General features: G+C 45.1%; 1 protein-coding gene across 1 annotated transcript in view; it reads left to right on the top strand.

The window, feature by feature from the left end:
- Positions 1 to 499: 499 nt before the first annotated feature.
- Positions 500 to 13,560, top strand: part of LOC138153854 (protein-arginine deiminase type-4-like) — a 47,201-nt gene continuing 34,140 nt past the window's right edge. Inside the window, exon 1 of the mRNA XM_069078271.1 lies at positions 500 to 683. Within this exon, the coding sequence (XP_068934372.1) occupies positions 592 to 683 (92 nt within the window). The 5' untranslated portion in view covers positions 500 to 591. The remainder of the gene's footprint in view (positions 684 to 13,560) is intronic.

The raw sequence follows: 13,560 nt of genomic DNA, 5'->3' as shown, positions 1-13,560 counted from the left end.
TTTGCGGTTAATTTAGATATGAGATGTTTACATTTAAATGGAAATGTAGATAGAAGTAATATAAATAAACTGAAATATAGGGATAAAATATAAGCACATGCTGTCTCCCTTGGCAGAATGTAAGTTCCTCGAAGACAGGACTGTTCCATGTCGGTCTTTGCATCTCCAGTTCCTAGCTCCAGTCCTAGGCTGGAGATAGGAGGTACTTAAATATTTGTTGACTGGTTGATATGGCTAGTGAATGACCAAAAGGGCCTTCAGTGCTGGTTCTCCAGACTCCAAAGAAGGGCTGCCTGGAATGATAACCCTAAATGATAAACCTGGAATGATACTTTTCCATTTAGTAAACCCTGTACTTCTCTGGCTAATATCATACTTCTGTCCCCCTGGAGAGGCTGAATGACAACTCACTTGGCCACAGGCTGGAAGCCTGAGAAAGGCCCAGAGAAGCTCCAGGACCCATGGCTGGGAATAGGGAGGAGCGAACCACCAGTGACCTCCAAACCACATCTGCTGACTCATTTACCCAGTATAAAGGGAGCAGCCCACGGGCAGTGCTGAGGGCCGCAGGCTGACACCACGCCCCAGAAAATGGCCCAGAAGAGGCTCGTCCGGGTGTCGCTGGATCAACCCACCTCTGCTGTGTGTGTGCTGGGCACTGAGACCGTGGTGGACCTGCAAGGGTAAGGAGGAGGGAGCTCTGCCTGGTGCCTCTGGTGGGTGGGTGCCTCTGACTCTATCTGATAAGTCTGGCAGAAGCTTTCTTCCAGTAAATGCTGTCGACTTAGCAGTTAATGAAGCTAATAATCTCTGAGCAGTCCTGGGAAGGGCATAATTATTCCATAGAGAAAAGTACAATCACAGGACAAAGACCATGTCATGCCAGAGCTGGGAAGAAAGGTGACAGAGGGCCCTTGGAACCCAGAATGTCAGAGCTGGGAGGACCTTAGAACACAGAATGTCAGAGCTGGGAGGACCTTAGAACATAGGATGTCTGATCTGGGAGGGCCCTTAGAACACAGAATGTCAGAGCTGGGAGGACCTTAGAACACAGAATGTCACAGCTGGGAGGACCTTAGAACACAGGATGTCAGAGCTGGGAGGGCCCTTAGAGCACAGAATGTCAGAGCTGGGAGGGCACTTAGAACACAGAATGTCAGAGCTGGGAGGGCCCTTGGAACCCAGAATGTCAGAGCTGGGCCTTTAGAACACAAAATGTCAGAGCTGGGAGGGCCCTTAGAACCCAGAATGTCAGAGCTGAGAAGACCTTAGAACCCAGAATGTCAGAGCTGGGAGGACCTTAGAACACAGAATGTCAGAGCTGGGAGGGCCCTTAGTGTCAGAGCTGGGAGTGCCTTTAGAACACAAAGCTGAGAGGGAGCATTAGTACAGTCCTCTCATTTCATATATGAGGACATTGTGGACAGTTTCAGCTGTGCTATCTCCTGTATAGAACTCTCCTGGCTCATGGCCCTGACCTCTCCTCTGCATTCATACCAGTCTCCCTTGTATCCCTGGTATCTGTGCACTTCTTCCCACTGCTAGATTATAAGCTCCTCTTTAATCTGAAAGCCGAGCACAAGACCCTCTTGCCGATTTCCATTACATAGAATCACAGACTCTCACAGTTCATTCAGTCCAGCCTCCTGGCTGATCTGGAATACCCTCTCTCCCATCCCCAACAAGTGGCATTTCTGTCTCTACTTGGATGTCACCAGTGATGATACCAGTGCCCTGTGTATGTCAGCCCACTGCAGTTTAGAACAAGCTCAATTATTAGGATTCCTTCCATCAAGCTGAAATCTCTCTAGCTTTAACATACTGTGACTGGAATCTGGACTGGACTGAGAACCAGGCTCCCCTGGCCCCCCAACACAAACAAACACTCCTCCAGCCCCTAGACAGTTGCTTGAGATCTCCTTGAGTCTGCCTAACTTTGAGAATGGTGTTTACCCCATGAGGAGAAAATGATTCCCTTGAGGCTGAAGTCCCAGGAAGATGAAGGGGAAGAGTTAGGGGCGAAGGGCTATAAAGCTAGGGACCGAACCTGGGATTTCATAAATACAGACACCTCAAGGGTAAAGAAACTCCTTCTGCCAAAGTGGGTCAGCCACTTCGTTGCAACTTAGGGTCTTAGAGAGCTGCCCAGAGAGCTGAGAGGTGACATTTGTCTACAGTCACACAGACATTATGAATTAAAGGCAGGATCTGAAAGACTCCAAGGCCAGCTCTCTATCCAACATGACACATTGACTCTTTGAAAAGAGAAGACAATGGGGAAGCTGGAGGGCCCACTGGAGAGAGCACTGGCCCTGACATTGGGAGAATCTCATCTCAAACCCCACCTCAGACACTTACTAGCTGTGTGACCCTGGGCAAGTATCTTAACCTCCAAAAAAAGAAGAGAAGAAAATCATTGGAAATGAGATCCCTTAAAATAAGCTAATGATTTTAAGTAGGACGTGACTAGCAACTCATTCATTCATTCCAACAAACATTTAAAAACTATCCCCCCATATAAAGACCTTGGACTTGTTGCCAGTGGACAAAAAGAAAGCCGTCCTGGTTCCTGCCCTCAAGGAGTTTACAGTCTCGTGGTAGCAGCAGCAGCAGGAATTGCCTCTATTAATATAGCTCCTTAAACATGTACATAGATAAATATTATATAAACTGGCCAATGACAAATGCATGAGGGAGAAGAATGAAGCAAGGTCCAGCGACTTCCTGGAGGAGATGGCGGTGGAGCTGAGCTTCCACGAAGCAGAAGAAATTTGGAAGGGGGTCTAGGGCTTATCTGAGCTCCACATAGACTTCCTTTGGCTGTTGTTTTTGTTCAGGCATTTCTTCATGAGCCCATTTGGGGTTTTCTTGGCAGAGATACACCTCCAGCTCAATTTACAAATGAGGAAACTGAGGCAGGCAGAGGTTAAGTGACTTGCCCAGGATCACATAGCTAGTAAATGTCAGAGGTCAGATTTGAACTCAGGTCTTCCTGATTCAAGGTCCAGTACTCTGTCCACTGAGAAGTGTTCCAAGGAGTGTTCCAATGAGCTCCTTAACCAATATGAATGATATTAATTATACCTAATAGGTAGTGCTGGAGTATTAACCCTAGCAAGGACTGGGCTAAGGTTCCATCCCCTTTCTTTTTGGCAGGGGAAGGTCAAGGGTAAGGATTGCCAGGAGACCTTCTCAGAGCAGGCCAGCTGGTCACCTTAGATACCCATGTCACAGTTTGCCAGTACTCCCTGTCACAGCATTTAACCCAGGATGTTAGCCAGTCCCAAGAGCCCCGGATGGCTGGGTGCTTTGAGCACCAATATGAACGATGTTGGGGAACTATGAGTGCCAGCGGCTGTCATTCTGATCTGCCCTTACAATGTGACCTGGGACAGATGAGGAAACTGAGGCCCAGGGAGATGGAATGGTTTGCCCTTTATCTGAGGTACAGGTGCCAGAGGCAGGATTTGAACCTAGGTCCTCTGATTCCCAGTCAATGTGCTTTTCACTATAAACAGGTAAGTCTTGTCAACCAGATGGGAACCAGCTTCTAACCTGTGGGTGGCAGGAACCAAACAAGCAGAGTAGGCCAGAGACAGAAGAGTTAGAACACAAACAGAAGTTCAATTAACTTGAGTGAGTAAAATTATATTTGCAAACGGCCTCCTAAGAAGGCAGCCACTTATATACTTGAAAGGGTTTGGCCAACAATGCAGTCATTCTCAGATCTTGAGATAGTTCTCATGATTGGCATGTCTTGGGACAATACAGGTGTTCTTGGGTCCTGTGGGAACAGTCATTGTCTCAAGTCTTGGGGGTCATGATCACCCTTCGGGGCACCAAACCAGAGTTCTGTGATGGGAACAAAATGCACCTGTCAGTGACAAGGAACAGGGACTGTGAGCATGGAATGGACAGCCCTGGGAAACAAGGGGAACTAAGTTCCTTAGTGCTGTCCAAGCAATGTACTGTACCAGAGGGTGAGATCACTCCAGGGCAGAAAGTATTATTGTTATGCCAAATGCAGGATACAACCTGCTTGCTGGGCCATAGTTAGCTCTTGAAAATAGGGTATCTCCAAAATATTTTGATATTTTTGATAGTACATTCAGGATCATTCGAGAAAAAGTATGATAGCCATGACAATTAGTGGGATCAGGAGAGACTTCCTATATGAGCCCAGACTAAAAGAAGGCCTAAGATTCTTTAAGATGACATTGAGGAGATAGCATGGGGATTGAGGACACTATGGACAAAGGCATGGAGGTAGGAGATAGAATACCAAGTTTGGGAAGGAACAAGAAGGGCAGACTGGCTGGAATGTAGGATTGTGAAAGGAATAATAGGCAAGGAGTCTGGAAAGGTAATTTGGAACCAGATCATGAAGGGCTTTCAGTGCCAAGCTAGGGAATCTTTGTCTTTCCCTTGAAGCAATAGGGAGCCACCGATGATTCCTGAGCAAGACAGCAACATGGTCAGACGTATGGGGGGAAGGTAAGGGAATAACCATTTATATAGTGCCTACTATGTGTCTGGCACTGGGCTAAGTGCCGTTTTTTTTTAAAACAAATATTCTCTCTCTCTTTTTCTTTTTTTTTTTTTTTTGCTTTTCGGAGGGCAGTTGGGGTTTAAGTGACTTGCCCAAGGTCACATGGCTAGTTTTTGTGTTAAGTGTCTGAGCCTGGATTTGAATTTAGGTCCTCCTGACTCCAGGGCTTGTGCTCTATTCACTGCGCCACCTAGCCACCCCAAAAATATTCTCTCTTTTGATCCTCACAGCAACACATTGAGGTCAATTCCCATTTTACAGATAAGGAAACTGAGGCAGACAGCATAAATGACTTGCCCAGGGTCTCAGAGTTAGGAAGTTTCTGAGGCTGGATTTGAACTCCAGTTTTCCTGACTTAAGACCCAATGTTCTATCTACCTCACCACCAACTTGAAAATGATTTTGGCAGCTCCAGTTCTCACGATGTGACCCTAGACAAGACACTTCACCCTCCCTAAGCCAGGGATAGGAATGCCCACACAACCTGTCTCAAGGAGTTGTTGGGGGTACTGGCACTTGGCAGTCTTTAAAACCCTGTAGTGGGGCGGCTAGGTGGCACAGTGAATGGAGCATAGGCCCTGGAATCAGGAGGACCTGAATTCAAACCGACCTCAGACACTTAACACTTACTAGCTGTGTGACCTTGGGCAAGTCACTTAACCCCAATTGTCTGGCCTTCCTCCCTCAAAAAAAAAAAACAAAAAAAATCCTTGTTGATTCTTGACTAGAATGCTTCTCAGATAGAAAAGTAATCACTCTATTTGTTGCCTTTGCCTCAAATAGATTTCCTCCCCATTTCCCCCATCCCTTCCTTTCAATTCCAATGCCACTTCCACCTCCTTCTAGAGACTTTCCTTGATTTTCCTTTTGATAATGACCTTTCCTCTTGGACCTTACCCAGAACTTTACAGCTCTTTAATAGCAGTGCGGTGGATAGAGTGCTGGGCCTGAAATCAGGAAGATCTGAGTTCAAATGTGACCTCAGACACTTACTAGCTGTGTGACCCTGGGCAAGTCACTTCACCCTGGCTGCCTCAGTTTCTTCATCTGTAAAATGACCTGGAGAAGGAAATGGAAAATTGTCTTTGTCAGGAAAACCCCAAATGGGATCATGAAGAGTTGTACAGAACTGAACAACAACAATGCTCTTTTATTTTATATAGCGTACTTATCTCCTTGTATCTTATCCTACTTGTGAGATTCCCTGAGGGTAGGGCCGGGTCTTAGCTAGACTTTAGGATCGTGTAACCATAGATTTACCTAATCAGAACACTCTTTTTACTTATTAAGCTTTATTATTTTTTGTTATTGAGTTTTTTGCTCAGACGAGGCCAGTGAGGCCAGAGACATTAAATAAATCACTTGCCCAAGGTAGGGCAGTAACAGAGTTAGGGCCCAGGTCCCATATATATCTATATCTATATGTTTATATTTATATCTATCTTCTCTGAGAGAAGAATAATACTCTGAATTCAGTAGGCACTTAATAGATGCCTGTTGAATGGAAATGAAAATAATGACCAATTAATACTTTGAAGACATCATCCATAGTGGCCCCTATCTCTTCCAGCTTCAAGACTCCCCTCCCCTGGCAAGGATGGACCTGTTAGGTAAACCAGCATCTATTAAGTACCTATTGTGTACTCCTCCATCACCTTGCTTGTGCTCTACACCAGACATGCAAAAATGAGAAGGGGCTAATAGGATCATAAAACTTAGTCAGTGGCAGAAAGGACCTTTGTGACCATCAAGCACAACCTGTTCATACCTTCAAGGAGCTTATAGCCTTGCCCGTCAAGTCCCAGTTAAAATCCCACTTTTCCCAATCCCCCTTACATCTAGCGCCTTCCTTTTGCTGATTCTTTCCAATTTCTCTATGACTTGTATGTTGTTGTTTGAATGTTGTCTCCCTGATTAAGATTCCTGGACAGCAGGGACCATCTTTTGCCTTTCTTTGTGTGCCCAACACCTAGCACAGTGCCCAGCACATAGTAGGAGCTTAATAAATGTTTACTGACTTACAAATAAGTAATATTTTAAGTATACTCTTGGAGCAATGGAGAAGAGAGTAGGATTTGGAGTCAGAAGACCTGGATTTAAATCCTGGCTCTGTTCCTTATAGCCTTTGTTACTTTGAGCAATTAATTTTGCTCTCAGCCCCAGTTTTCTTATCTATAAAATGGATCCAATAAGCCCTGATATCCTTTCCAGCTCTAAATCCATGAGCCCATAAGTATTAAAGGAGAGGGATAAAGTACTCCTAGATACTAGAGGAAGAGGAAGGTATCACCTTTAGTTCTTTCTCTTTCTGTCCAGTGCATTGAACCATTTATGGTTTTTATTTTCTTTTTTAAAAATATCAATGCATTTTTCTTTAAAAAAAAAAAGCCATTGTCATTTTCCAATAACTCCTCACATTCAAAAGGACCCTCCCTTGGAACAAAGAGATGCATTCAAACAAAAACAAATCCATATGTTGTCCATCTCTGGACACATATGCCTCAGTTTGAACCAAAAGTCCACCAACTCTTTGGTGATGGGGGGGAAGAATGCTTTATCTTCATGGGCAGTGATGAGGCATGGATGGCATAGATGGGCTGCTAGCCATTGGAGAGAGGCAATGATATGGTAGATTGATTAGCCAACCAGCAAGCATTTATTAAGCACCCACTGTATACCAGGCACTATGGTAGGCTCTGGAAAGTATAAAGACAAAGTAAAACAAAAACCAGTCCTTATCCTCAAGGATGCCATCTGAGGACCCAAGTCTACACATAAAACTATATACGAAATATGTACAAAGTGGATACAGTAGAGCAGTGAAGCAAGAATCAAATCAAAACCTGTGTTTTGGGGACACCAAACCTTTCTTTTCAATCAGGCAATCCATTAGTCAATCAACAAACATTCATTAAGCACTTAGAGATCCCACGGCAAAAGTGAAATAATGCCTGCCTTTGAGGAGCTCACAATTGAATTGGGGAGATGCCATGTACATAAATTGGCTGTTTGGTCACTCTGTGACCCCATTTGGGGTTTTCTTGGTGGAGATACTGGAATGGTTTGTCATTTACTTCTTGAGCTCATTTAAAGATGAGGAAACTGAGGCTAACAGGGTGAAGTGACTTGTGTAGGGTAACACAGCTAGCAAGTGTCTGAAGCTGGATTTGAACTCACAAAGATGAGTCTTTCTGACTCCAGGCCTGATGCTGTATTCTCTGTCCCCATGTATAGAAACATATAAAATACACATGGGGGAGATGGAAGACCCTGATCTTCATTGAAGGCTCCAAGAACTCTGTACATTTCTTTCTCAGGTTAATGTCCAAGGCAAGACCAATGAGTGGCTTCCTTGAGAAGACCCTTCCTTGCCAGATGTGCCCAGTAATGCTCTCACTGGTGGACTGTGTGCTGAGAAGGATGCAAAAGGCACCAGCATCTGGGGAAGGGTGCCTCAGGACACGTTAAGTAGCCAGTACATTACAGAGGAAAGGACTCTGGATAGGGAATCAGGAGTTCAAGACCCACTCAGCTCCCTAGGACCACTGTGACATTGGGCAGGTCACTCCCCCTTTCCAGGCCTCTGTTTCCTTGTCTGTAAAACAAGTAGGGGCTACACCAAATGGCCTCTAGGGGCCCTTTCAGGTCTAAATCTATGACCGGATGAAACAAGGCCCTTTCAGAAGAGAAGGAATGAGCTCAGCTTGCTGGGCAAGAGGAAGAGGAGTCTAGGAGAGAGGATTGCCAAAGAAGGAGGTGAAAAGTTGCTGGGAGGCTCACCACTGTATCATCAGGAATCATGCTGGGCCCTGGGAGCAATATAGAGAATTATGAGATGATGCTTGCCTTCAGGGAGCTTACGGTCTCATTTGAAGATGAGGACCCTCCAGAGAAATACCAGCCAACGCATGATAAATTATTGACGCCTGGTCCAGCAATCTATACACTGTTCCAGAGCACTGGCCTCTTTTCTGTCCCACAAACCAGATCCTGGAGGCAATCAGGTGGTGCAATAGATAGAGTGCTGGCCCTGGAGTCATCAGGAGCTGAGTTCAAATCCAGCCTCAGACATTTACTAGCTATGAGACTCTGGGCAAGTCACTTCACCCTGTTTGCCTTAGTTTCTTCATCTGTAAAAATGAGTTGGAGTGAATCTGTGGTCTATTAAAACAGTCTAAATAGTCTATACCCCACCTACTATGTATTAGGCTTTGTGCTAGGGGCTAGAGATACAAATAAAGACAAGACAGTCCTTGCCCGCAAGCTTACAATCTGATTAGGGAGACAGAGAAGTAAGTAAATATATACAAAGCAAGCTATATACTGGATAAATAGGAAGTGATTAAGAGAGAAAAGGCACTAGAATCAGAAAGAAGTTGGGGAAGATTTCCTGTAAAAGATGGGATTTTAGATGAAAAGCCAGGGAGAGGCAGCAGGAAGAAGAGTTCAGGGTTGGCCAACACTCAGAGAAAATGTCCGGAGTCAAGAGATAGTGTGTGTGTTTTGGAAGCAGGGTCTCATTTGATTTAGAGCTAGAAGGTACGAGTCACCTTTATTTTACAGATAAGGAAACTGAAGTCCCAAGAAGTTTAGTCATTTGTCCAGGATCACAGGTAGAACAAAGTGGGAAAGCCAGGATTTGATCCCAGGTCATCCGACTCCATAGTCTTTCCTGTGGAATTATCGAATGAAGCTTCTGGATTCTTGCCTCCCTGGCCTGGGTTGTAAGCCTTTGTGAGATCTCATGGAGGCAGAACAAACTTGGCACCCCAGCTGATCTGTTGATGGAACTGACTCAACCAGTTCAGGACAACTCAAACTATAAAAGGGTTTGCTCTCTCTCTCTCTCTCACACACACACACACACACACACACACACCTTCCAGACATTTCTTGGCTTAACAAACCCATCCAGCAGGGCTTGGACAACTTAATGAACTTTTACCCCTTAGAAAGACTGACAGACTGTCAGTGACATGATGGAAAGAATGCTGGCCTGGTAATTGGTAACTGTTAGGATTGCAATCTCTCCTCTGACACGTATGAGCTGGGTGACTAGGGGTAAATCTTCTAACCTCTCTGAGTCATGGTTTCCTCCTCTGTAAAAGGGGGAGAAAGTACCCATTGCACCTGCCTCCCTGGGCCATTGTGAAAGAGCCTGGAAATTAGCTCCCAGGACAGCATCATGCCTGACTGCCCCTCCTCCATCCTCACTTCCTCCAGTTGATTTTTTGACCCCAAATGGAAGATTTTATATTTATCCCTACTGAATTTCATCTTATTAGACTTAGTCCAAAGTCTTATTAACATTACTAGGGGCACCATAGTGTACAGACTGCTGGGCTTGGAGTCAGGAAGACTCATCTGTCTTAATTCAAATCTGACCTCAGACACTTACTAGCTGTATGACCCTGGGCAAGTCACTTCACCCTGTTTGCCTCAGTTTCCTCATCTGTAAAAATGAACTGGAGAGGGAAATGGCAAACCACTACAGTGTCTTTGTCAAGAAAACCCCAAATGGGGTCATGAAGAGTTGGACATGACTGAAAACAACGTAACAACAACTTAAAGATACTAATATCACTTGCTCACTGAGATCCTTCCATTTAATCTCTCCAGTTTCCCTTTTCTGACTTCTCCAACTTAGTATTCTTTTTTTTAACTTTCATCCTTGTTGGCTTCTGGGCTTGGGCCAGAGCTGTGCTGAGATGATCATTACATTTTCTGAGCATTTATGCCTCAGAAATTGGCAAACACCACAAATGAGGACTTGATCTATTGTTTTGTGGATCGTCTAAACTTATGAAAGTGATAAAATAATTCAAATTAAACTTTAAAGTGTGTCAGGGTTACATACTCCCTCCCAACCCCTCTTCCCAAAAAAAGCCAGTTGTTAAATATGCACCACTGGCTTAATTTAATTCTACCGATACCTCCTCCATCCCACCCCCCCCTTCCCCTAACTCTCGTAGATCCAGATCAGCATTCTTAACTGGACCCATTTGGAAGTCTGGTGAAGCCTAGTGATCTCTTCTCAGAAGAATGTTTTTAAATGTATAAAATAAAATATAGACTATGACAAAGGAAACCAATTTTATTGAAATACAGTGGTCAGGGATGGCTAGGTTGTGCAGTGAGTAAAAGCGCTGGCCCAGGAGTCAGGAGGACCTGGGATCGGTTCTGGCCTCAGATACTCAACATCCACACAAAATCACTGGCTATGTAACCTTGAGCAAGTCACTTAACCCCAATTGCTTAAAAAAAAAGAAATACAGTGGTCAGAGGTAGCTAGGTAGTGCATTGGCTAGAGCATTGGCCCTAGAGTCTGATTCAGGAAGGACCCAAGTCCAAATCCAGCCTCAGACACTTACTAGCTGTGTGACCCTAGGCAAGTTATTTAACCCCAATTGCAAGAAAGAAAGAAAGAAAGAAAGAAAGAAAGAAAGAAAGAAAGAAAGAAAGAAAGGAGGGAGGGAGGAAGGAAGGAAGGAAGGAAGGAAGGAAGGAAGGAAGGAAGGAAGGAAGGAAGGAAGGAAGGAAAGAAGGAAGGAAGAAACGAAGAAAGAAAGCAGTAGTCAAAATCTTGGGGGAAAAAAACACAAGTCCATGGGCCCCAATTTAAGAATCCTTGATGGATTTTAATTAGATAGATTTAATGAGATTAATTAACTTTCTGATGGAGTTAAACTGGATGGGAGCTCAGAGGTTCCCCAAAGCTGCCTGAGCTTCGATCCAGTAGAAAGTGAGCAGCTAGGGTGTTTGCTGACTAGCTAGAGGGAGCTAGAGGAGGAGACTGGGTGTGCCTTCCCTCAAAGAGGCCCGTGGCTTCCTGGGCCACAGAAGGTTCAGTGAGGAGCTCTTATAACATACCCATGGGCAGCAGCATTCAGTCTTGGAGCACAGGTTGGTCCTTGGCTGTCTGGGATTGCACAATCAAAGCATCCAGTCTCGCCGATCTCGCCGATCCAGTCTGATGACTTTTCAGGAGCCCAGGGAGATGGGGCAGTGCCAAAGAAGAGATCAGATGTTTATGAGACCCACGAAGGCATCCACTTATGAGGAGGTGTCCTGGGATCATCATGGGACCGGGAGTCAGGAGACCCGGGCTCTCCATCGAGGTCTACTATTAAGTGGCTTTGTGACCTTGGTCAAATCATTCCACATCTCTGGGCCTCATCTGCCAAATGAGAGGATTGAATAAGAAATACTCAAGTGCTGGTTGGGAATAGAGACTTGTGCTCTGCCCTGGGGGCGATGTGATGTTTACATAAGACACAGCCCTTGCTGTCATAGATTCACAGCCTAGAAAGTGGGGTAAGATGCCAGTACATATAGCAGTGATTAAAAAAAAAAAAAGAGGATTAGAGAATCTTAGCATCATAGACTTGGAGCTTGAAAGGACTGGAGATACTATTGAATCCAGCCTCCTCCTCCTTTTTTAAATGAGGAAACTGAAGCAAGCAGAGATTAAGTGACTTGCCCAGGGTCACACAGCTAAAAAACATCTGAGAGGATTTGAACTCAGGTCTTCAAGACTCCAGACCCAAGCACTGTGGTGCTTCCTAATGGTTTCTTGTTTTACTTCCAGGACACTCCCACAACCTCTAACTTTGTTGATGTGGAAAGACTAGAGTGCTAGGGTTTGAAACAGGCTAGGGTACGAATCCTAGCTCTGACATTTCTCAGAATCCTAGAATCTCAGACTTGGTTGAGTCTGAGTCTCAGACACTATCTTGTCCAACCTGCTCCTGAACAAGACTGCCTTCTAAAGAGGGTCCTCAGAAAGGGGTTCTCCTACTTTCCTCAAAGACTTCCATCCTTTAGTAGAAGTTGTTTGAGAGTTGCTATGAATGAAATATTCATGCACTTGTTGCCAATCTGCTGGTAAGATGAACTGTGATACATTGGTCTTCTGGTGATGGATATGTTGATTCAAATCCCATCTTGATTATTAAGGCAATCACTCTGCCCCTCTGGGTCTGTTTCATCATTTGTGAAGTGTGGGGAGGACTCAATGGATTCTCGGGTCCCTTCCAGCCTATGAACTCTTTTGTGCCTCAGTTGCCTTATCTGCAAGTGGGACTCCATGGCCTTTAAGCTTCCTTTGATTAGATGAGCCCAGCATGCTTTCCTTGACTCCTTTCCAGCTTGGTAGGACCTGACAGAGTTTGCCCTTTGCTGGAGTAGTCTTTGGGGGGCCATCATCACTGCCACGTCTAAGCATGAAGGTGCTCCTTGTCATCACTTAACATCAAACCAGGGCCTTAGAGAATTAGCATGAAAGGTGCTAGATGAGATTAGAGGGGAAAGGTGATTCCCAGCCAAGGAGATCAGGGAAGGCTTTCTGGAGGAAGTGGTGACTGAGGTGGACTTTAAAGAGTGGGAATGAGTCCGTCCCTGGAAGATGGATGGGGAAAGATCTTTAGTATCTTTTCCATCTCAAAATATCAGCCTAAAAAATCCTAGTACTCTGCTGCTTTTTGAGGCTCTCTTGTGGGTGGTTAATGGAGAAATGGCCGGTCATAGACCTAGAGCTGGAAGGTGTCTCAGAGGCCATGGAGTCCAACCCGATCGTCTTACAGATGAAGAAACTGAGGCGTCACATGGCAAAGTGAGGTGCCCCAAAACACACAAGGGACAATCATCCAAGGGAGGACCTGAACTCAGTACCTCTGAATCTAGAACCACTGTTCTTTTCAGTGCACCAGTCCTGGCATCTAGGCTGTAGGATGCTCAATGGAAAATCCATGTTAGGACTCCCAGGGTCCCTGAACAGTCTTCAGGGAAAGACCAGAGGGAAATCGCCATTAGTCTAGAAGACAGAATTCTGCTTGATCTATCCCTGGAGGAATAAACTGCCCATGTAAGACTGCCAAGGAATCAGGTGCCTCCTGTGTGGGATGTGTGTGCTGTGTGTGACAGACTCGATCATTTCAGAGAAGTCACAAAACTCACCATCCTTGCTCCCTGCTTCACTGTCCCGTACCTGGTTTCCCTCCTGGCTGAGGAGT

Source organism: Petaurus breviceps, unplaced genomic scaffold (genome assembly GCF_028583685.1).
Source record: "Petaurus breviceps papuanus isolate PSGF00001 unplaced genomic scaffold, PetGlider_PUasm1.0 91041, whole genome shotgun sequence".
Classification (NCBI taxonomy): domain Eukaryota; kingdom Metazoa; phylum Chordata; class Mammalia; order Diprotodontia; family Petauridae; genus Petaurus; species Petaurus breviceps.
Note: the sequence above shows the minus strand (reverse complement) of the source record. Positions and strands in the feature narration are given on the sequence as shown.